Source organism: Theobroma umbraticum, unplaced genomic scaffold, assembly GCF_002168275.2.
Source record: "Theobroma umbraticum cultivar Fairchild unplaced genomic scaffold, ASM216827v3 scaffold_56.0, whole genome shotgun sequence".
NCBI lineage: Eukaryota > Viridiplantae > Streptophyta > Magnoliopsida > Malvales > Malvaceae > Theobroma > Theobroma umbraticum.
In genome coordinates this window covers 526,205-547,337 of record NW_018397256.1, presented here as the reverse complement: position 1 = coordinate 547,337, position 21,133 = coordinate 526,205, and the positions used below count along the sequence as shown (strand labels likewise).

General features: G+C 37.3%; 3 protein-coding genes across 4 annotated transcripts in view; 2 read left to right on the top strand and 1 right to left on the bottom strand.

Annotated features, from left to right (window-relative positions):
• The first annotated feature begins 12,311 nt into the window (after positions 1 to 12,311).
• Positions 12,312 to 14,970, top strand: LOC110410513 (myb family transcription factor PHL6-like). Its single transcript, XM_021420245.2, has 7 exons — positions 12,312 to 12,899; positions 13,212 to 13,425; positions 13,515 to 13,591; positions 13,686 to 13,725; positions 14,226 to 14,301; positions 14,379 to 14,448; positions 14,648 to 14,970. The coding sequence occupies exons 1-7, from the start codon at positions 12,312 to 12,314 to the stop codon at positions 14,963 to 14,965; spliced, it is 1,383 nt and encodes a 460-aa protein (XP_021275920.2). The 3' UTR covers positions 14,966 to 14,970.
• A 70-nt stretch (positions 14,971 to 15,040) lies between these two features.
• On the bottom strand, positions 15,041 to 17,756 carry ROS3 (RNA-binding (RRM/RBD/RNP motifs) family protein). The gene is made up of 4 exons (XM_021420241.2): positions 17,328 to 17,756; positions 16,639 to 17,049; positions 16,266 to 16,550; positions 15,041 to 16,144 (listed from the first exon to the last, which is right to left on the bottom strand). The coding sequence occupies exons 1-4, from the start codon at positions 17,730 to 17,732 to the stop codon at positions 15,236 to 15,238; spliced, it is 2,010 nt and encodes a 669-aa protein (XP_021275916.1). The 5' UTR covers positions 17,733 to 17,756; the 3' UTR covers positions 15,041 to 15,235.
• Positions 17,757 to 17,921: 165 nt separating this feature from the next.
• LOC110410512 (Zinc finger C-x8-C-x5-C-x3-H type family protein) overlaps positions 17,922 to 21,133 on the top strand; it is a 12,949-nt gene continuing 9,737 nt past the window's right edge. For both annotated transcript variants that reach the window (XM_021420244.1, XM_021420243.1), the window contains exon 1: positions 17,922 to 18,103. In XM_021420244.1, coding sequence (XP_021275919.1) covers positions 18,060 to 18,103 — 44 coding nt within the window. In that variant the 5' untranslated portion in view covers positions 17,922 to 18,059. The remainder of the gene's footprint in view (positions 18,104 to 21,133) is intronic.

The following is a 21,133-nucleotide window of genomic DNA, read 5'->3' as shown; positions in this document are numbered from 1 at the left end:
AAGCTGACCAAAATGCCCTTAAAAACATTTTTGGCAAATTATTCTTCTGATATCTCCCTTCTGCTATGGAGAAATTAAATGCCCTGCTATTTCAGCTCCTTCAACTCTTTTAGCTCTCTTTTCTCTCTCAGCTGAACTGTATCAGCTCTCCCTTAACATTTCTAAGCTATATCAGCATTGCCCTATCTCACGGCATCTGGCCATATTATAGTCAATATACAAATCCTAGAACAGAAATGACATCAAGGTATGTTATTGGGTTTATTGCTGCAACCTATTAATTCCTAAAACTTTGCGCGTAAATTAGAATATTGCCTAGAGTTGTTACACGACATGCTTGTAAAATATATATATTAAAACAAAAAAAATTGCTTGTTTTAGTACCTGGCTTATAGTAAAATTTTTCTATACATGAGGTGTATTAAACATGGCATGTAGCAAAATCATCAGAACATTGCCTAGAGTTATTACACGCCATACATGTAACATCTGTAATACACATGGCATGTAAAAAATATATTGAAATAATATATTTTAGCACATGGCGTGTAACATTTTTACTGAAAATGGCATGTAACACGTTATCAACTTGGCATGTAAGAAACTTTTTTCAACATGTCATGTAACAATAGGTTTTCAACAAGGCATGTAGCAAAATTTTAAAACACAACATGTAATGTGTAAAATGACTAACAAAATTTTTATTTTCAAATTTTCATTAGCGTTCCAATTGTGCGACTTGTGATAAGACATGGTGGTCAGTGGGTGGATGGCATTTACAAGGGTGGTGAGTCACAATTGCGACGGTTTAAGAGTGATTTGTCGTTTACGAGCTTAATGAAGTTGGTTGAAGTTGTTGTTGGGGTAAACTCAGAAATTCATAAGATTAAGTTACATGCATTGATCAGTACACCCGAAGAGCTATCCCACCCAATTATCAAGGATGATGAGGATGTTGCATTAATTCTACTAGAATAGAGGAATGTTCCTGCAATATACGCCACCATTAAAGAACGCCATACAAATGTTATATCACATGACAAAGCTGCACAACATGGTAATCACCTAAATCAAAATGAGATTTACAATGCTTCACATATACCACAGCATTCGATCCCTAACACATAACAATGACAATTAACGTATGCATAAGAGTTTGTGCAGCTCAGTAGACACACGACATTCACAGAACAGTTGGCTGCACAATTCCAATCAGCATGTGCATCGAACCAATTACTTGCTTTTGTCCAACAAATGTAACCATTAGGTGAAACTTTAAAGGGTGTAATGCCATTTTCAAATGAAACTATGACACTTGAGGACAACACTACGACATTGGAGGATGACACTATGATGCTCGAGGATAATGCTACATCGGATGAGGGAAATGAGGATTTGTTCCCCGTTGGTGAAGATAGATTTGATGACAATTTAGATGACGAGCCTGATGAATGGCATGATGACAGTTTAGACAATGATTGGCTTTATGACAGTGACATACCAAATTGCAATAATGTGGAAGGTGAAATGAAACATGTTGGAGGTATTGATGTAGGAGATGTTCAATGTGATGACCCCATATACAATAACCCCATTACCGGTGACAATTTCATTCATTCGTCTAAGACATTGCTCGATGACAGTTCTCAAGAAAGGGAAAATGTAAGGATATCTCGTACATGGCTAATTCCAAGTGCAAAAAGGTTCTCCCCCCAAACAATTACCACTGAAGAGTCGACATATGCCGATGATCACTTATACAAAGAAAGAATGTTTTCCTCAAAGGTCGAGTTGAAATGAGCTTTGAATATGTCGGCTCTAAAAGAACAGTTTGAGATTACTTGTAAGGTCATTTTGAGGTTACTTGTAAGGACAAAGCATGCAAGTTCGATGTGCATGCAATGAAGTTACCTGAAAGAGAATATTGGCAAGTTTGGACCTACCATAAATATACACGTGTATTATCGATGGTTTGCAAGGATGATTTTGAATCGCAAGTACGAAATAATTGGTGAACTTATGTCCCACAAACTTCAGGCTAATGGAGTAGAATTGAGACTTAAGGACATAATTGGTGAGATGAAGGTTCAATAGGGACTGGAATACTTGAATGTTAAGGCTCGACAAGTGAAGGAGTATGCAAAGAGGCTTGTTTTCGGTCCCCTTAAGGAGTCATTTCAACTACTGCCCTCATATTTTTATATATTAAAATAAGAAAATCTTGGCACAGTCACTGCAGTGGCTACTGATGAGGCACAACAATTCAAATATTATTTCTAGTCATAAAGGGCTTGTATCCGGAGGTTTATGGATGCAATGCATCTTGTAGTTGCAATTGATGCAACACATTTGAAAAGCAGGTTCAAGGGTGTTCTTTTCGTTGCTGTATGCAAAGATGCGAATGAGTGCATATATTCAATTGCATTTGGCATAGGTCATGTTGAGGACAAAGACTCGTGGTTGTGGTTTTTTAGCAAGCTACATGATGTGGTTGGTTGTCCTGAAACACTATGTTATTTCTGATAAACATCTCGGTATGAAGAAAGCAATCTAAAATGCATACCCAGAAGCACACCACGATTTATGTGGTTACTACTTGAAAAAAAACTTTAAAAACAAGTTCAAACGCAATGACATTAAAATGATTTTCACCCTTGCTCGAGACTTCTATAAGGTTTTTAATTTCAATAAACATATGAACCAGCTCAAGCAAATTCACATTAGAGCCCATTTTGACCTTATGAGAATATGCCCTGAGAAATGAGCCCGTGCATAGTCACTGGTAAGGTGATACCAACTCATGACATCCAACATTGCAGAATGTGTTAACTCATGCTTGAAGTATGCAAGACAAATGCCAATCACTATTCTGATCGAGTTCATCGGAGACATGTTCCAATGTTGGTTCTATGATCGATACGAGGAGGCTGTAAAGATGATCAAACCCCTCAGCCCTAGGGCTGCTAGACAATTGAGCAAATGGTTTAATATTGCACATCACTTTGTAGTTAACCATATCAATCAAATGGAGTTCGAAGTTAAAGATGGGAAAATGGACAAACTTGTAAACCTATTAAGGAAGACGTGTCGTAGATGAAGACAAATTGCTGGCCTAACTAAATGCGTGAGCCATGTCCAGTTCCTTTCTCACAATTTCCTTTTAAAGTTTCTTACATTCATATTTTGTGTTTAAGGTTTAATAATGAACTGAGAAAATGTCGTCATTGTATCCATGGGTAGACCCACATTGGAAGGAGTGATGTAGATATATTATGAGTCTTTTTAATGTTTTAATATATGTTGATGAGTAGAATTTTTAACAAGTTTTTTAATTTTAGATAAATAAGTCATGGAAAGATACCCTACAAAAAAATGATCTCACAAGACTTAGAGTTTGGGCAGCAACAACATTCTACTAATTGTAATATTATATTGTTACATGCTCCAATTGTTAGATGTCATTGACATCTTATCATGACATGCTGACATGTCGTTGTAGTATTATAAGGTGACACACCACTCTTTAATTGTTTGATGTCACTGACATCATATCGTGACCCACCTCCATGTAGTTGTAGTATTATAAGGTGATGCGCCATGCTCCAATTTCACCTATGCCGTTGACATCTTTTCATGATACGTCGCCATGTTGTTGCATGTATTATAAGTTGACACACCAGTCTCCAATTATTGGATGTTGTTGACATCTTATGGTGACACACTGCCATGTTGTTGCAAAATTATTGGGTGACACACCACACTCCAATTTCACCTATTTCGTTGACTTTTTTTTGTGAAATGCCGCCATGTCGTTGCATGTATTATAGGGTGACACACCACTCTTTAATTGTTGGATGTCATTGACATCTTGTCGTGACATGCTGACATGTTGTTACGGTATTGTAGGGTGACACATCAATCTCTAATTGTTGGATATCATTAACATTTTTTTGTGACACACAACCATGTAATTGCAGTATTATAGGGTGACACATCACACTCCAATTTCACCTATGCCATTGACATCTTGTTGTGACACGTTGCCATGTTATTGTAGTATTATAGGGTGACATACCACTATCTAATTGTTGGATGTCGTTGACATCTTGTCGTGACACACCTCCAAGTCATGACACACCGTCAGTAAAAAAACCATAGGTTGAAGGTACCCTAAACCAATTAATTTATTTACATCTTCCGATCATTATAGGTACTATGTCTAAAATGAAAAATTATTATATAAAACGTACGTATATTAAAATTATTGTATCTACAAAAAATGGACATACAACTTCTCATATGTTCATGGCTCAGGGTTTAGGACTCGTTTTCACAACTATTACTAAAAATTTCCAAAGTGTATTGGTGACGCATTTTTGCAATCATGTTCTGCTTAACTCTGATCGGTCCCAATTGCAAAATATCGTCAATTCACCCTACCCTAAACATAGCGTCAGCTGACACTATCATTCTGACAATGCACTAATGATTTTGGCAAATGAATTCCCCATGGCATTGCCCTAGAATCTCGTTTCTTACGGAGCATTTTGTTGAAATAATCGAATTGGTGGCAAATGATGGGCATCATTGTCGTAAGAGATGTCATCTAAGTCGCACGTAGTCTGGTACGCTTAACAGCAAAAGTTCTTGTGGAGTTTGCCACCTTTATCCTCCATTTCACCAAGTCGATCTTCGTAACAACCCAGTGCCCACCCACATTGCAAGGAGCGAAGATGAAATTGACATTTTTCCATTTTTCTAGTATGTCAGTCACCCTCCACATACATCTGCAACTCAACTGAAATTTTCATACTCGACCATCCAACTTCAATTGGATATGAGGTGCAGAGCACACGAATGGTGTCCTATGAAATATGTTTACATCAACTTACACTTCATGTAGTCCAAAACACATACATAGTTTCATAATTGAAAAATGTTCAAATAAAATTACGAAGAATATCGTATCAACTGTGCATGCACGAGTGTTGTACAACTTGTACTTTGACCCTATAAGTCGCTTACATAGTACGTTGAGGCATGCGTCAATTTGTTCACTTGTCATTTACTCTAGAGGATCCTCTAATGACATGAAAAAGTAAGGCCTTTGTTCCCTTAAGATCCTAACATTACGCTTACACATGTAATAGAATAAATTTCAAAAGGTTATGTGGATTAATATTTCATTCAAAAACAGTATTTTGCAATGTTATTCATGAGCTTACCATGCACGCTCGTCTTTCTTGAAAACTTCATATGCTTCCACCATTGAGTTCTTGACTTGCCATGTATTTGTTGGTCATTATGACATGTGCCCGTTCAGTTGGGTCTGGAATTAGTGCTTCACGATGCTAGACATCAGATGACTCTAATGACGACAACCATGATGCATTACCTTCAAGAGTGCACTGAGGATCATGGTCTCCTTCAGCCTAAACTAATTCAAGGTTTCAATCCCCTTTTATAGCTGCCTCGACAACCACATCGATCTAAGGAACATGGTCTCCTTCAACCTGAACTGATTCAAGGTTTCCATCCCCTTTCGCAACCGCTTCAATAATCGCATCTGCTAGGGGAACATGGTCTCCTTTAGCTTGAACTGATTCAAGGTTTCTATCCCCTCTCGTAGTTGCCTTGACAACTACATTAGCTTAAGGAACAAGGTCTCTTTCAGCCTCAACTGATTCAAGGTCCTCATCCCCTCCCACAGCTACATCGATAGCCATATTAGCTTGAAGAGCATGGTCTCCTTCAGCATCAACTGATTGAATGGTCACATCCCTTGTCATAACATCATCGACATGACTTACATTGTCTCCTTTAGCTCTAACAATGCCATGGTCAATGTCTTCACCGTCAATACTAGGTTTATCGTCCTACCCATCATTAGCATCATCATGATGCTCACCATCATGGTGAGATAAAGCACCACCCTAAGAATGAGACAAATGAGAAAATCCATTAACTCATGAAATACCCTAAGAATGAGACAAATGAGAAAATCCATTAACTCATGAAATACCCTAATCCTTAAACCAAAAATAAAAAATAGAACTACACCCACTAAACGTAAACCATTAATTATGAGTGAAGTTAGAATAGCGTACTTGTAATTTCATACTATCTATAATCTGACTAGAGTACTTATAATTTCATGCCGTCTACAATCTGACCAACAATACAATCTTCTAACATTTACATTGCATCATTCAATGACTGAGTTGAAGCTTTTAGCTTCAACATGTCTCTTGTATGCTTCCGCATGACCTGTCACAGTTGACGAGTTGTGACTACACTATCATTGACTATTTTCGAATGGGTCAACTGCAATAACATATATTACTGTGTTATTCAATAATCAAATATGGAATTGTTGAACATAAACTATAAGAACTATCCTTATCGATGGATCGTTACACTATATGTTTGAACAGGTCTTGTCAGTGGTTGATGAGCTGTCGTCAAAAAGGACAACTATAATAACAGATATTATTATGTTATTCGATAATCATATATGAAATTGTTGAACATAAATTGTTAAAACCATCCTTACTGGCAACTCATTGCCACTATGTGTTTGAGCAGGTCTTGTCGATGGTTGAGGAGATGTCGTCACATGGGTCAACTGTAATAACAGATATTACTATGTTATTCAATAATCAAATATCAAATTATTGAACATAAACTGTTAGAACTGTCCTTACCAATAGTTCATTGACATTGCCATTGTCATCCCCTTCATCCATGAACTTAGGGCTTAAGTGCTATTCGTCTTCAAAAGCGGAGGTGCGCCTCCGTTTAATGGGACCAATGGGTTTTTTCTCTTTCAGGTTCCTCTTTTTCACCCTCTCACCTAAACCCCATTCCATTGGATCCTCCATGTGCCCTATTGGCACTTACTAGTGCCCTCAGATACGGGGACCTCGATGTCCAACCAATAGTCTCGTGTCACCTCATATGGGGTGAGCTCCAAGGTTTGTGTGCCCATAATGGCAAAAAAAAAAGTATTTTGATAAATTTCTAGATAAATATTATACAGATTCACAGCATAAATTAATAGCTGTTCACTCACCTGCTTAGATGACTTAAACTTCTCAACTGCCATGTATAAGTTTTTTGACTTCTGATTGCATTGCCATTTGCACATACGTGGGCAGACATCGTCCTTTGGATCGGAGGGGGCAACTAATTTTCAAAAACTAGGAATCATCTCTAGTGCCCAGAATTGCAAGTCAAATATAACTATTATAATACCGTAAATGATAAACGAGGGTAACCATAAATTATTATATCAAAAAGAAACTAAAAAATTTTACGTTACAATACTTGTATCACCTATGTAAATCTGTAAATGTTGTTGCATAAACAATTATTCTTCTGCAAGTCGGCGATAAGCACTTCGAACCCCTTCAATAGGTAGTCCTCGATTAGCCTTCAAATATAGTGACCCCAGGGGAAGACATTCCAAGCTTCGATGTCCTCCACCAATGACAAGAGCCAAGGTGTTACCTATTTATGGTAGTCTTGACTAAATAAAATATTATTCACAATCAAGATGAGTGCCATCTTGGTTGCGTCTCTTGGTCATTGAAGGTTGCCTGCTCCGAACGTATCAAGCAACGACTGCAACTCAAAACTTTGTTGCCCATTCCAGTATCTTGCATGAATTTCATCAGGAACAACCTTATACTGTCATGTGAATACATCAGATAGTGGGCCAAACTTTAGTTCAATGATAAGGTAGAACTCCTACTTTGATAATTGTGCCTTGCGCTTGCCAATGGCAAACCATAACTCATGGTCCATTGGCTTTGTTTCAGTGATTTAATGAACCATGATGTTCTACAAAAGACTAACACAAAAGTAGCCTTGTGGATAAATGTATAGCAGCATTCCAAAGCACGCATGCTTGAATGCATCATACTCCTCTTTCTCTTAGAGAGTCTTATTGATGTAATGCAATTGCAACCATTTACAATGAGTGTTAATGGAGACCTTGAATGCCTACTTCTCCCTCGACACAACAAACAAAGTTTCAAGGTTATCATACTTTCTGAACTCAATCTGTAAAACATAGCACATATGCACTTATGAGATAGAACAAAAAATAGTTAACCCATAATGTGTAGAATGCTAGATTGAAGAAAGAAATATATATTGTTACATGTTATGCATATCAAGTAAAACACAACATGCTCTGCAGACCAAGTAAAATATTGTTACATGCTATGCAGACCAAGTAAAATGTTGTAACACACCAACCCATGCCACGTCGTGACACGTTAATTATAATTTCTGATTCATTACATGAAATGCCATGACAATTATGCGGTCACCACATGCCATATATATAATGCTACCCTAAACTCAAAAACATTTAACCCACAACACACTAGATTGAAGAAATATATGTTGTTGCACGTTATGCAGATCAATTAAAATGTTGTTACACGCCAATGATAAGCCATGTCGTGACATGCCAATGTTGAGCCATGTACCCTGCCATGTCATGACATGCCAACCCTACCATGTCATGACATGCCAACTATAACTGCTATTTCGTTACATGAACTACCCTTAAATATCTAACATGTTAAGGATTATGGCGACTATGCTGTTTACACCCTAAACCCTAAACAAAAGCTAAAAACCCCAAAAATAGTTAACGCACTACACGTCAGATCAAACACCTTTTCATTCTTGTTACATGATATGCAAACTCCCTAAAAAATTTTAATACGACCTTAAACCATGTCAGTAAAAATGTTGTAGTTCTTTCCACAATTTATCCAAAAACCATAAAACTAGAAAGAAAATAGTTAAAACATATCACAGGCAAAGACACAAACATTTCATAAATCAACCCATCAAAAAAATACCAAACAGAAGACAATTTTGATTGATGATTGACTGTCTCTTCATGTAGAACCAACATTGTTGCTGTTATGTCATTAACTTTGCTTAGAATGAAGTCGAACACTCTAGTCCATTTGGGAATGATAAATGAATCAAACTTTCTTACTTCTTTCACATAGTTGTTTGTGAATGCTGAAAATATAATAAAATGCGATGAACTTTTGGACACCTCAACAGCTAATATGCATGTCGTGGAATTTCAAACGATTTTCTTATTTTTCCTCATTTTTTTCTATTTAAATTTATGATGTGTCACATATTCTAGTTATGACATGTCACATATTCCATCCACGGCGTGTCACATATATTCTCACCATGTCGTGTCACACATTTTCACCATGTCATCTCACAAATTCTCACCATGGCATGTCACAAACTCTAAACCCTATCGTGTCACAACTATGTCACGTATTCTCACCATGCCGTCTCACATATTTTTACGATGGCGTGTCACATATTCATACCGTGGTGTGTCATGTTTTCACATTAGCATGTCACTTATTCTAACTATGTTGTCTCACATATTCCTTCCATGACATGTCATAAACTCTAAACCCTACTATGTCACATATTCTCATCATGTCGTCTCACACATTCTCACCATGCCTTGTCACACATTCTTACCATGCCATCCCACAAATTCTCACCATGCCATGTCACGTATTCCCACCATTGCATGTCACAAGCTCTAAACCTTGCCATGTTACAACTGTGTCACACATTCTCACCATGCCGTCTCACACATTCCCACCATGTCATGCCACAACATTGTCGTGCCACAGCCGTGTCACATATTCTCACTATGTCGTGTCACACATTCTCCCAATGTCGTGTCACACATTCTCACCATACCATATCGTACATTCTCACCATGCGTTATCACACATTCCTAGCATGGTGTGTCACAAACTCTAAACCATGTCATGTCAGAGCCATGTCACATATGGCCTGATGTAGCATGACTAGTTCTTGCTTTGGTTTCACATCTTCCTTCTTTCGATTCACCACTGTATCAGGGATTTCTAGGTTCACATCATTCTTCAAGCTTTGGATTCATTACGACCGGTTCCTCGTTTGGTTTACTATCAATCTTCTCTTATTATCTAAAACTCATTTTCAACGGAATACAGTAATGCACATTTAACAACAAAACACGAACCACATTCTCATTCAATATGGGATTCAAATCACTAAACCCACAAAAGAATCGACATTCACTCATTGACTTACCACGTAATAATTGTAGACTTGTTCAAACACATTCTTATCCCTGACCTTGAATCAAAAGATAGTTCAATAGACCTACCGTGTAATATGTACGAAGTTTTTGTGTACGGCAATGTCTCGAATACTAGAAAAACCATCTCCTGTAACATGATTTTGTTTTACACAAGCTTTTCGAAAAAAAATAGATGTTTTGCACAAAATTAGAGAGAACAAATTCTGTGTAAATTTATTTTTTTGAATATGCGCGTGAATGAGAATGCACATCAATGAAGAGTTCTCATTAAAGGTATTTTTGTCTCAAAATCTCATCTCTTGGTTGGAAAGAGTTAAAATTATCTAAAGGATTGTTTTCAAAAATACTTCATATTGTAAGACAAAAAAAAATGTTAACTTTTATAAAAGACAAAATAAATATAAATAATATAAGTCTATAATTCTGTATTGAGAAAATCTAACATTAAAGTCTTTGAGGTGCTGACTGTTGGTCTGAAACTCTGAAGCTTTGAACCCTTCCACGGTTCCAATTTGCATTAAAAGGAGAAAGCTGTCCATTAATCCTCTGGTTTTGGATCAGGATAAAGAGTAAGCATTCCTGTGCCGAGTATTAGTAGTTACCTTTATGCGCTTGACTAAGGAGGATGTGGGGAGATGTTGGCACCCAATTTCAAGAAACAAACTAGTGCAGCTAATATCAATATTATTTATAAACCATAGTCAGTGGCCCTTTATTCACATGAAGCCGGATCAGAAGCTGCCAAATATCAGACTTTAAAACCTCCGTTTACTTTTGAATATTGATATAGAAATGCGCTAGGACAAATCACAAAAATTGCTAAATATGTGGGAAACTTCACTAGCAATGCTTGTCTTGTGAAATTCAAAAGTATTGAACATGCGAGTGAAACAAAGAAGACTGTTTCCTTCGCCTCATATCTTATCCAAAAGACCAATCACTACATCTACTAATACAATAACAATCTCAGCCTCTTTGGCTTGGCTACTTTTGTTATGGTTACAATAACAAAGGGCATTAGAGTTGACGAAGTTAACAGGATTTGGAGAAAGCATCATTTGCCATCTCCATGTTGTTCTGAAAGCTTTCAAGTTTCAAGGCCTGAGCACTTCTTTTCTCTCCTTTTTACTCTTGAATATCGTTATAGTAATGTTTTCAGCAGTTTCTCTGGCCAAAAGCTGCTGTTTGGTATATGTTGTAAAAAATTTTCATATCTATTTGTCTTTTGAACTATCGCTATCTGCAGTTTATCTTGGCTTGTATTGATAAAAACTTGTGTGTGAACAACTGTGTCAAGAGTACTCAACAATCTATAAATATCATGACCATATTCTTCTCTATCTGGCCTTGTTGAGGTTTTGTTTCGGACATCCTTCTTGTAACTGCTCTGTGTTCTCTGTCATCATTTGATTGGTTTGTTGTGCATTAGATGTTAAGATTGAGACATACAAAGTCTTCTTTATGATCTTTTCATATTGGGATACTTTAATTTAATTTCTAATTAATGATCTGCATGCACAGTGTATCCTTGCGTATGTACATGGTCTCTGCGTGTTCACGTAGTTTTGTTCTGAACTGGACATATACACATCTCTGCTGAATATTGAAGATTGTAATATATTCTGCTTAAAACTAGTGAGATGCAGAATGAGTATGACTCAGAGAAACTTTCTTTAACCTTTTTTTTTTTTTTTTCCTTTGCTCAAAGAAACCTTCTTTAACTAATGATACGAATCTTAGCTATACATCAGAGAAGCCCTTAGCAATTGAAATTGGTAAATTACTGTTTTGAAGGTTTTCACTTAATTGATGAGGTCGTATTCTCCAATTGTTCAAGCACTTGAATTGTTGCAAGTAGCCAAGGGATATTGAAAAGGAAATTTCCTAGGCTAATTTTTGCTCTATTTGGCTATAACAATTCATCATGGCAATTTAAGGCCCTAGCTAGTTCATGCAGTATTATGTTCCTTGACATACTTCCTTGTCAAAGGATCCAAACTGCTTGGACAGATCTTTTATTACATGTAAAATAGTTTAGAAGTAGTCAGTTTTTCCTGCGGAGAGCACTTTTGCCCAGTTTTTAAAGCCCGTATGTTATTTATGTTTTGCAGAAATTGAAAACCATAGTTATCACAAGCAAGGTGTAAAGGGAGCTATGCAAACCAGCCGTTCTGGACCCTCCTCTGTTTATAAGTTGTTGAGCGGCCAACCAATAGGCCTATCTTCAGCAAATGGAAACTCATCATTTACTGTTCTGCTGCCTTGTTACGAACAGTCAGAAGCACCGGCTTCGGCACCACAGGCATCCGTGTCCCAGCCCCAAGAGTTGATTCCAAACCCTGTGCCTCCTAGTTCTTATATCATATGTCATAAGAGCACTAGGTTGTGTAATGGTTTCCATTCATCAACTTCAGAAAGTTCGAACATGGAAAAGCCTGTAGGAAACTCGAGATGTTCTTCCCCACTTCCAATGTTTGATCATCTCATTCCGGCAACAAATACTCATGACTCCTCATTGCTTTTCGGAGAAGGTAAGACAACTACTTGTGACAAGGAGGACTTTGAGAACTTCATGGTCTTCCCTCATGTCCCAGCAGAAAGTTCTACCGTCATTCCTGAACATTCAGCATATCCAAAGGGCAGTTTGACTTTAAAAGAGCAGCTGCAGCTACAATATCTGACACGAGAGCTTGAGATCGAAATGAATGGGAATGGAAGTGAAAATGAAAATCCTGGCCTTGCGGTGAGCATCTATGTTACATTTCTCACATTCTTGACAAATTAATACCTGCAAAATGGCCAATGGTTTGAACATGATGCAGCACATGACTTACCACTGACTTTTCCAAATTTCTGATCAATATCATTTTTAGAATCAGGAAAGATGATTTAGAATGTCATTTAACCTGCATTGATTAGATAGCTTATAGCTAGTGGGTAATGCCCAACAATCGATGATTATGTCAAGTTGAATTTGGTATTGCATGCGTCTTATTCATGGGAATTTGTATATAGATTCAGAACTATATTGAGTTTTAACATCCATCTTGATTAGGAAACACATGAAGTGCCACGAGTTGCTACAGTCCCAGTCATTCAGTTGGAACATAACAGAAACTGTCTTTCTTCGGTTGTTAATCTTGATGGTTGCATACATTCAACGCATCAACATCCTGAGGTTGTAGCTGCAAATAAACAAAGAATAAGATGGATGCCAAAGCTCCATGAACTTTTCTTAACTGCAGTTGACAAACTTGGCGGACCTGAGAGTGAGCTAAACCATCCTTCGGCAGATGAGTAAAATCTGAATGCTTTTGATTCTTAAGCCTAACTACTACTTCTGCTGTGAATTGTGCAGGTGCCACGCCAAAGAATATTTTGAAGCTAATGAATGTTCCAGGTTTACATATCTGTCATGTTAAGAGCCATTTGCAGGTGATCATTCTAGCTTAACTTGTGGATTTGAGCTTCATGGAAGAAATTTTTGGATCTGTGGATGAATATTTTTTTCCTTGAATCTATATTGCAGAAGTATCGACTTGCGAAGAACGTATCAGAGCTTAAACATGGTATAAAATTCTATTCTATGAAGAAAATTTTATGTTTACATTAATCACGCACTCTAATTGGTATCTTGTGTTTTAAGACATAGCTTCTTGACATTTACAAGAAGCAGTTTCAGACAAGTTTATGTTTATCCAAGACAAAACAGTACTTGGTGTGCTACGTGACTCTGGTTTTGCTAAAAAAGGACATCAAACTTTTAGATTACTGAAACGAGATTACAGCAGAATACACTTTTAAAGGACCCAATTACTACAGCAGTAAACTTCCCATCCTCTTTATTGGAAAGAAAATTCCTACCTTCTCTACTGTCGACCTTTTGGATTATTCTTCAGATAGCTAGATCAGTAATTATGAAGAACCTTCAATCTCTTAGCTCTCACCATCAGCCAGAGTGTGATCAAGAATTGAGACGTAATTATTGTTTGCTGGTCACTTAAAATTCCAAAAAAGAAGTCATCCAAGCTCTGATTGCTTGCTTTTCATGCATGCATTATATTTGTAGATAAAAGAAGTTCCAGATTTGAAGAAAAGGAAACCTTAACTGAAACCCATGGTGATGGGAATATAGCCAAAGAAAGGTGAAATTCCAGTAACCTACCTTTATTCTTTGATTCAAGCTCAAACCACTAATGATTTCTCCACGGCATTATGGCAGGGACACGCAAGTACTAGAGACCTTGCGAATGCAAGTTGAAGTACAAAAGCTGTTGCATGAACAGCTTAAGGTGCGTTATTGCGCTGCTTTGTTTTGGTAGTTCTTGCTTTTTGTGTGCATTAATTGCCTTTAGGACAATTTCGTAGTATCTTTGTTCAGTACTCTCGGTTGCATATCTTCTACTGCTCTTTTGTGACCTTAGGCTCCAGTAATGTTGGCACTTGGCAGGTTTTCTAACATGACAATTGTTTTCTTCTGGATACGTATAGGTGCAAAGGGAACTTCAGTTGCAAATAGAGAAGCAAGGGCAGTTCTTGAGACAGCTTATGGAAGAACAAAAGAAAGCTGGCAGCACTTCGACCCCGGCCCAATGCTTTCCATCACCTAACAATACAACGTTAATTCATACTGAAATGCCGCTTCGGTCTTCATCTGAGGCTGCCTTCTCACAGAATGGAGCCAAGTCCATTAGGGACTGTTCTTCAATCCACTCACCGAAGCGTAAAGCCTCTGAAACTGCTGAATCAGAGCAATGTCAAAAGTGGCATAAAGGAGAAAGCAGCACAAAAACCAGCTCCCCGTGTTGAATAGGAATCAAATAATTGCCATTATACTAAAAATCTGCGATGATTGAAAGGATTGAACAGATGAACAAGATACCCGGGTTGTAGCATAAGTCCAAAACTAAAAAGGGTGAACATGATGAAAATCTTCCTGGTTTTGTGATGACAAGAAAAGCACAATAAAATATTTTGATGGTTCAAGTATATCTCTACGGAATACAATCTCTTGCAAGAATCAGAAAAAAATCATTTCACGAGAACACCAGAGAGCTCGAACAAACCTACTATGTTTCATTACGGTTTTTTCTTGCGTGACCCCTTTAGGGCAGCCTTAGTTTTTACCCACTCTTTCAATGAAGCAGAGCTTCTCATAAATGAACAAGTTTTGCCTATGCTAGTATCTCCACCAAAAGCTTTGTTTGGTTCTGAATTACATATCTTCTCAACTGTTGGGACGGAAGCATCTGTATCGCCCACAACAGTTTGCTGATTGCTTTCTGGAATACTCTGTACAGAGTCTCCTTTCTTTCCGACTCCTATAGCAGGAGAACCAGTAGGTTCACTCTTATGCAGTTTCGTTTTATTGCTATGATTTCCATCAGCGGAGTAAACCACATCCTCATAGATGGGTTTTGTGCACTCTTGCTTTGAAGTACTGCCTGGCACAATTTCTGAGATGCTGAAAGAACTGCTGTTCTCACTTACCAATTGCATCCATGAGGACTGATGGAGCCATGAAGAACCTCTTCCTGAATTACTTGAAGCCGATTTAGGTTGGTTTGGCTGAGGTTCCACATCCACTATTTCTGTTTTGCCTAACATGCCTTCCAAATTCTTAGGTGTTGCCAAATTCCCATTCCTGCTATCAAGAGTGTTGTCCACTTTACAACCATCAGAAATTTGTTGTTTTTCCTTGGTAGTATCAACATTTTGCAAAATATTAGAGAGACTGAATGCACTATTGCTTCTATCTCCAACAAGTGCCCTCCATGAAGACTTCTGAGACCACGAACAACTAGTATTTGAATGTTTGAGACCACATTCTGCTCCAGTGGTTTGAACAACAATGACAGATCCCTTTGATTGTGTTTGAACATTTCCCTTTTCATTTCTGTTAGGAAGTAAAATATCGTCTTTCTGCACTTTGTGCTCATTCTGAATTGATCCATCTTCAGAAGTTTGTATCTCACTGGATTTGAACTTCTAAATTTTATGACAGCAATATAAAGAATTAGGACCTCAATGTACACAGTTACATAATGCTGATAGAATAGAAGAAAAAAAAAAAAAATCAAATGAGAGGTTATACTTGTTTCAATGATACCTTATCAAGCTTTGTTCTCTCTGATCTTTTGTTAGCCATGGACACAATATTAATCATGAGGTTGTCTTGATCAGCTTCATTCTCCTCAAAATCTGCATTAGCATCATCAGACTCTGAATTCCTTCTCTGTCCAGGAAAAAGAGAAACAAGTTGGTGCTTATCTTCTTCTTTGTTAGGAAGTGGTTTCCTCTTCTTTCTTGGATGCAAAGTATTATTTTCCTGCACTTTGCACGCGTTCTGAATTGCTCCATAATTAGAAATTTGGGTTTCACCAAGTCTTGTTTTCTGTATTCAATCAGCAACAGAAAGAAATAAAGCGCAAGGATAATAAATATTAAGAAACCCTGAAAAACAGAGAGCTATATAATTGCACCTCAGTGGAGACTGTTTTCTTCTCCCTGCTCCCAGACATAGCTGCTCGATTATTTGAATCAGAAACAACATTAATTATGAGGTCATCATCATCTTCTTCCTCCTCATCGGACAGAGGACCCTCAATTAGTTTGGAGAAATCCTCTCTTTCATTTGCTAGGATAGCACTGCTAGTGTTGGAGATGTTTGCCCTCTCAATTAGCTTGTTCATTACTGAGCTCATCATACTAACCTCTTCCTCATTCATGGCACCATTTATTTCTTCATGATTCTGACCGTCTTTTCGTTTCACAGTGTTAAAATGACCAGAATGCTCTTCACAATCACAAAAATGCATAGGGAGAGCAGGGACTTCAACACGTTGGAAACTGTATTTATGCTTTCCAGTCCCACTGAGTGGCAATGATTTCACCTGTATAACATATAGTCATTTACTATTCGGATATGGTTTCAGCTGAAGTCGGCAATTCCAAATATATAAAACTAACTAATTCCGGTGAGCTAGTGACTCAGACAACAGATTTCAGAAAGCAATTTCCAGTACAAGGTTGAAATTTTGAGACCAGATAAAAATTTCAGAGGGCAAACAGATCGAATTACATTAATCTCAGCAGAAGGCGGCTTTAGCTAGCTGAGGAAGAGAAAAGGGTTGGAATTCAAAAGTGATAAGAAATGAAACAGAAAGCTCACCTTAGTTAATCTAGGAAAGAAAATCCGAAGATGGCCCTGTTGGGAGACGTGAGCCTTCTTGCTGCTGTTGGGTTCATCGGAAGAAGAGGGCATGGGCTGATGGTGTGCTTCTTCTTCTTCCTTCGCCCATTCCCGTTTCAAGCGGGTAAGATAGTGCTCTTTCGCCTTTTCCAGCTTCAGCTTACCTCCTTTCCACACGCACCCATTGTACGTGTTAAAAAGCTTGGAGAGGGAGTTGGAGGAAGATGGGAGGATGTCCACGTATGCGAAGCTGCGGCCTTTGGTCCTAATAATGTCCAATCCTTCAACCGTTCCCACGGCGGAGAAAACCTTCCACAGATCATCACTGCTAACGCTCTGCCCCAAGCCTCCTATATGTATTCTTGTTGATGCTGTGGCAGCCATTGCTATTTCTCCTTCTTCCCAGTTTCCCTACGCTGGACTTGGGAAAAAAAACGCCTATTGCCTGCCAAAGCGCCAGGTTAGAGTCAGAAAGGGCCTTTTATTCCACGGACGGCCTCAACCTTGTGTTTGGGCTTAGTTATTATAATTATTGATCCATCAGAGCCCACCGCACAGAACTCAACCCTCTGGGTCTTCGGCGGTTCTGCATTTTGTCCGATACAAAAGAATAAATAGGCGAAGGGCTTGAACAGAAACAAGCAGCACAGGTGTGTAGAACTAGCAAACTATTTTGGTTGCGGTTTCCTTCTTCATTCACATAACTTATAAATGCATTACAAGAAAGAGCCCTGCAGAAACTTTCAGCGTGGCAGGTACTTCTTCTTTTCTATTATTGTTATTGAGCTTACCCGTTCAATGTTTCGTACAAAGATTTGTTTTTTCTTTTCTTCAAATTACATGCTTTTCATGGCCCCTGGCGATCAAGAGGATGACCCTTACTGTAACAGACTAAGCTCTCTCTAGCAGAACATTGGGCTCAGTTTTGGAATGGTTTTATATATAGTTTGCAATCTCCTATTGCCCATAAAACTGAGTTGAAAGGGAAGAACAAACTCTATTTCAGGTCTTGAAGGATAAACTGCAGAGGGCGAATTTAGCAAACTTGATTTGAATGGTTTTCATAGGGTTAGGTTCAAATTCAGACACTATTGCTTCGATGAAGGAAGGAATAGAGCTTTTGAAATTCATAGTGCAATGTTCGATTAACTTACATAGTGTTTCCTTGGGTTTTGAGGTTGCTTAAAATTCCCAGTTTAACCATGAATTTCAGGCAAAGCTTGAAGGTGGGTTTTTGCAACCTATCAGACTAGCTAAAATAAAAACACAAAAGTTGGGTCAAATAGTGCCCAAGGGAATGAGTAATATGATAGAACTCTAAAAGGATCAGTCCCCCACCTTGTTGCCTCTCTTATAAAATTTTTGCTTAATTTCTAATTAAAATTTTGGCATCTTAAAAGACTCTCAATAAATTTCTCAATTTCATTCAACCTGCTTGGATCACATGGGTCAGGGTGACATCTCTATTGTTCTCCCATCCCTTTGAATGACTGAACCAAGATATTTTGCAGTATGAATATTTACAAAGTAATTGCTCTGTCAAACATGTCTTTTACATCTTGAATATAGTAGTTTAAACTCCTTTTTCTTCCAAGACCCTCCACTAGAATTCTCTAGTGACTCTCGGTAGTTTTTTTTTAATATAATGAACACCATGTGCAAATCTCTCTAGTTATAGTGAGATCTCTGTATAAAACCTGCCATAGAATCAGATTGTTCTTAGAAATACTAGTCTCATTGTTTAATCTTTGTCTTAGCATCCTCTACCATAATTTTATCATATGGTTCCTTAACTTGATACCTCTGTAATTGGCAAAATTTTGTATGTTTGATTTGTTCTTGTTTGGGGGTATTAAAGTGCTCATTCTCTGCTCATCTGAAATCTATTTTAGTTCTTAGAATCTTATTGAACAAGTTTGCAGGCCAAGATATTCATTCTTCTCCATTCACTTCCAGTGTTAAATAGGGATGTCATCTAGTCCAACTGTTTTTTCTACTCTTCATCTTTTCCAAAGCTTTTTTTTTTTTTGTGAACCTGCCAATAAAAAGTATAATCTTATTTAGTTATATGAATTACTAACCTCCCCAAAGTTATACAGGCGTCCAATTTGTCACTGATATTAAATAGAGTTCTCCATTTGTCCCTAATGACATTTTAGAGCAAAATGCACTTCTCAATCTCATCCTTAATGCACTTTGCTGTACTGAAGTTCCTTGTCCAATTTATCACGTTTTAGCAAGTTTTATCTCTTTTTTCTTCGCTATCCAACCGTTTATAGAAAATGGAAATCTTCTAAAGTTAAAGCTTTCACTTTTATTGTCTTCTTAGCATATTTTCTTTGCCACTGTTTGCTTTTCTAGGTTTTCCACATTTCTCTACTTATGCAAATCTCTAAAACAAGTTCTTTCAACTTGGGCTTTTTCCTATGCTTACTTTATTAACCACCAAGATTTCTTGTATGAAGGAGTGCGCACTTTACATTCTCTTGAAAATTTCCCTGGCCACTTTTGAATGTGACAAAGTGATATCATCCCATGTAACTTTGGCTTCCCCAACCATTTCCCAACTTCCTTATTCAAATAGCTTCTTCTTAAAAATCAATTATTTTCTACCTTTCAAATCCTATCATTTAATTTTTGAGCACTTTACGAATTTACTTTTGCTTTTCCATCGTTGTACATGTATGTTGAGTAAACATTAGCTTATGTTAGTGAGTCACGTTTTCTCGTGGAATGACTTTACGATCCTTAATAACTATTCAGTCTCTTTTCCTTATAAAGAATAAATTTATTTCTTTCTGTTCTTGATATCCCATTCTTATAAGTGATCACATGGTGTTCTTGCTTTTGAGAAAATGTGATTGGCTATCATGAGATCATAATCTGTAGCAAAGTCTTGGAAAGGATTTCCTCATCATTTCTTCCAACCATGACCTCCATGAATGCCCATCTACTCCATAGAGTCCTTTATGCCTATTAGATATATTCCTATTAATATCCTCTCCTATCAAAGGATTTTTTGGATCGATGCATCCAAGCTTACTTAGTCACATATATGCAACCATAAAGTCTCCTCTTTCAACACTTGCTTTATACTTATGATTTTGCGATCAATCCTTCTGATATTTGTAACATTGTCCTTCAATGTCTTACCCATGATGACACACACACCAATTTTTTGTGCAACCCTTATTTGAACACCAAATTTTGAACTCCCAAGTCTTTGAGTTTCTTTACCCTGTCTCCTTTCTACTTAGTCTCTTTAATGGGCACAACATTAATCCTCCTTCAAATGATAATCTCAACAACCTCCATTGGTTTATCTATTAATGGCCCAAAACTGTTAAGTCCCAAAGCATAACTCATTGTCTTGGACTAAGTTCATTACATGCTATTCTCCATGAAAATGTGAGAAACATTGCTCATTTTTCACTACAAACTAGTGTTATTACAACCTCTTAGTATTTGAGCAATATAGTGCATTGCTATATGGGAATTGTCCTAGGTGGCGTTTGATACTTTACAATACAATGTGATTACAGGTAATGTGATTGCAGAGAAGATAACATTGCAGTGTTTGATATATAAGTAATGTAATGATTAAAATGCAAAGAAGATAATATTACCGTATTTGTTTTACAAGTACTTTACAGGGAATGTAATGTTAATTTTCAAAACCACCCTTATATATTAAAATACAAGTTTAACATGTATTTTTTTATGGCAAATTCTGCAATAAAGTTATTATTTAATAAAAACCATTAGATTTATAAAATTAAATTACA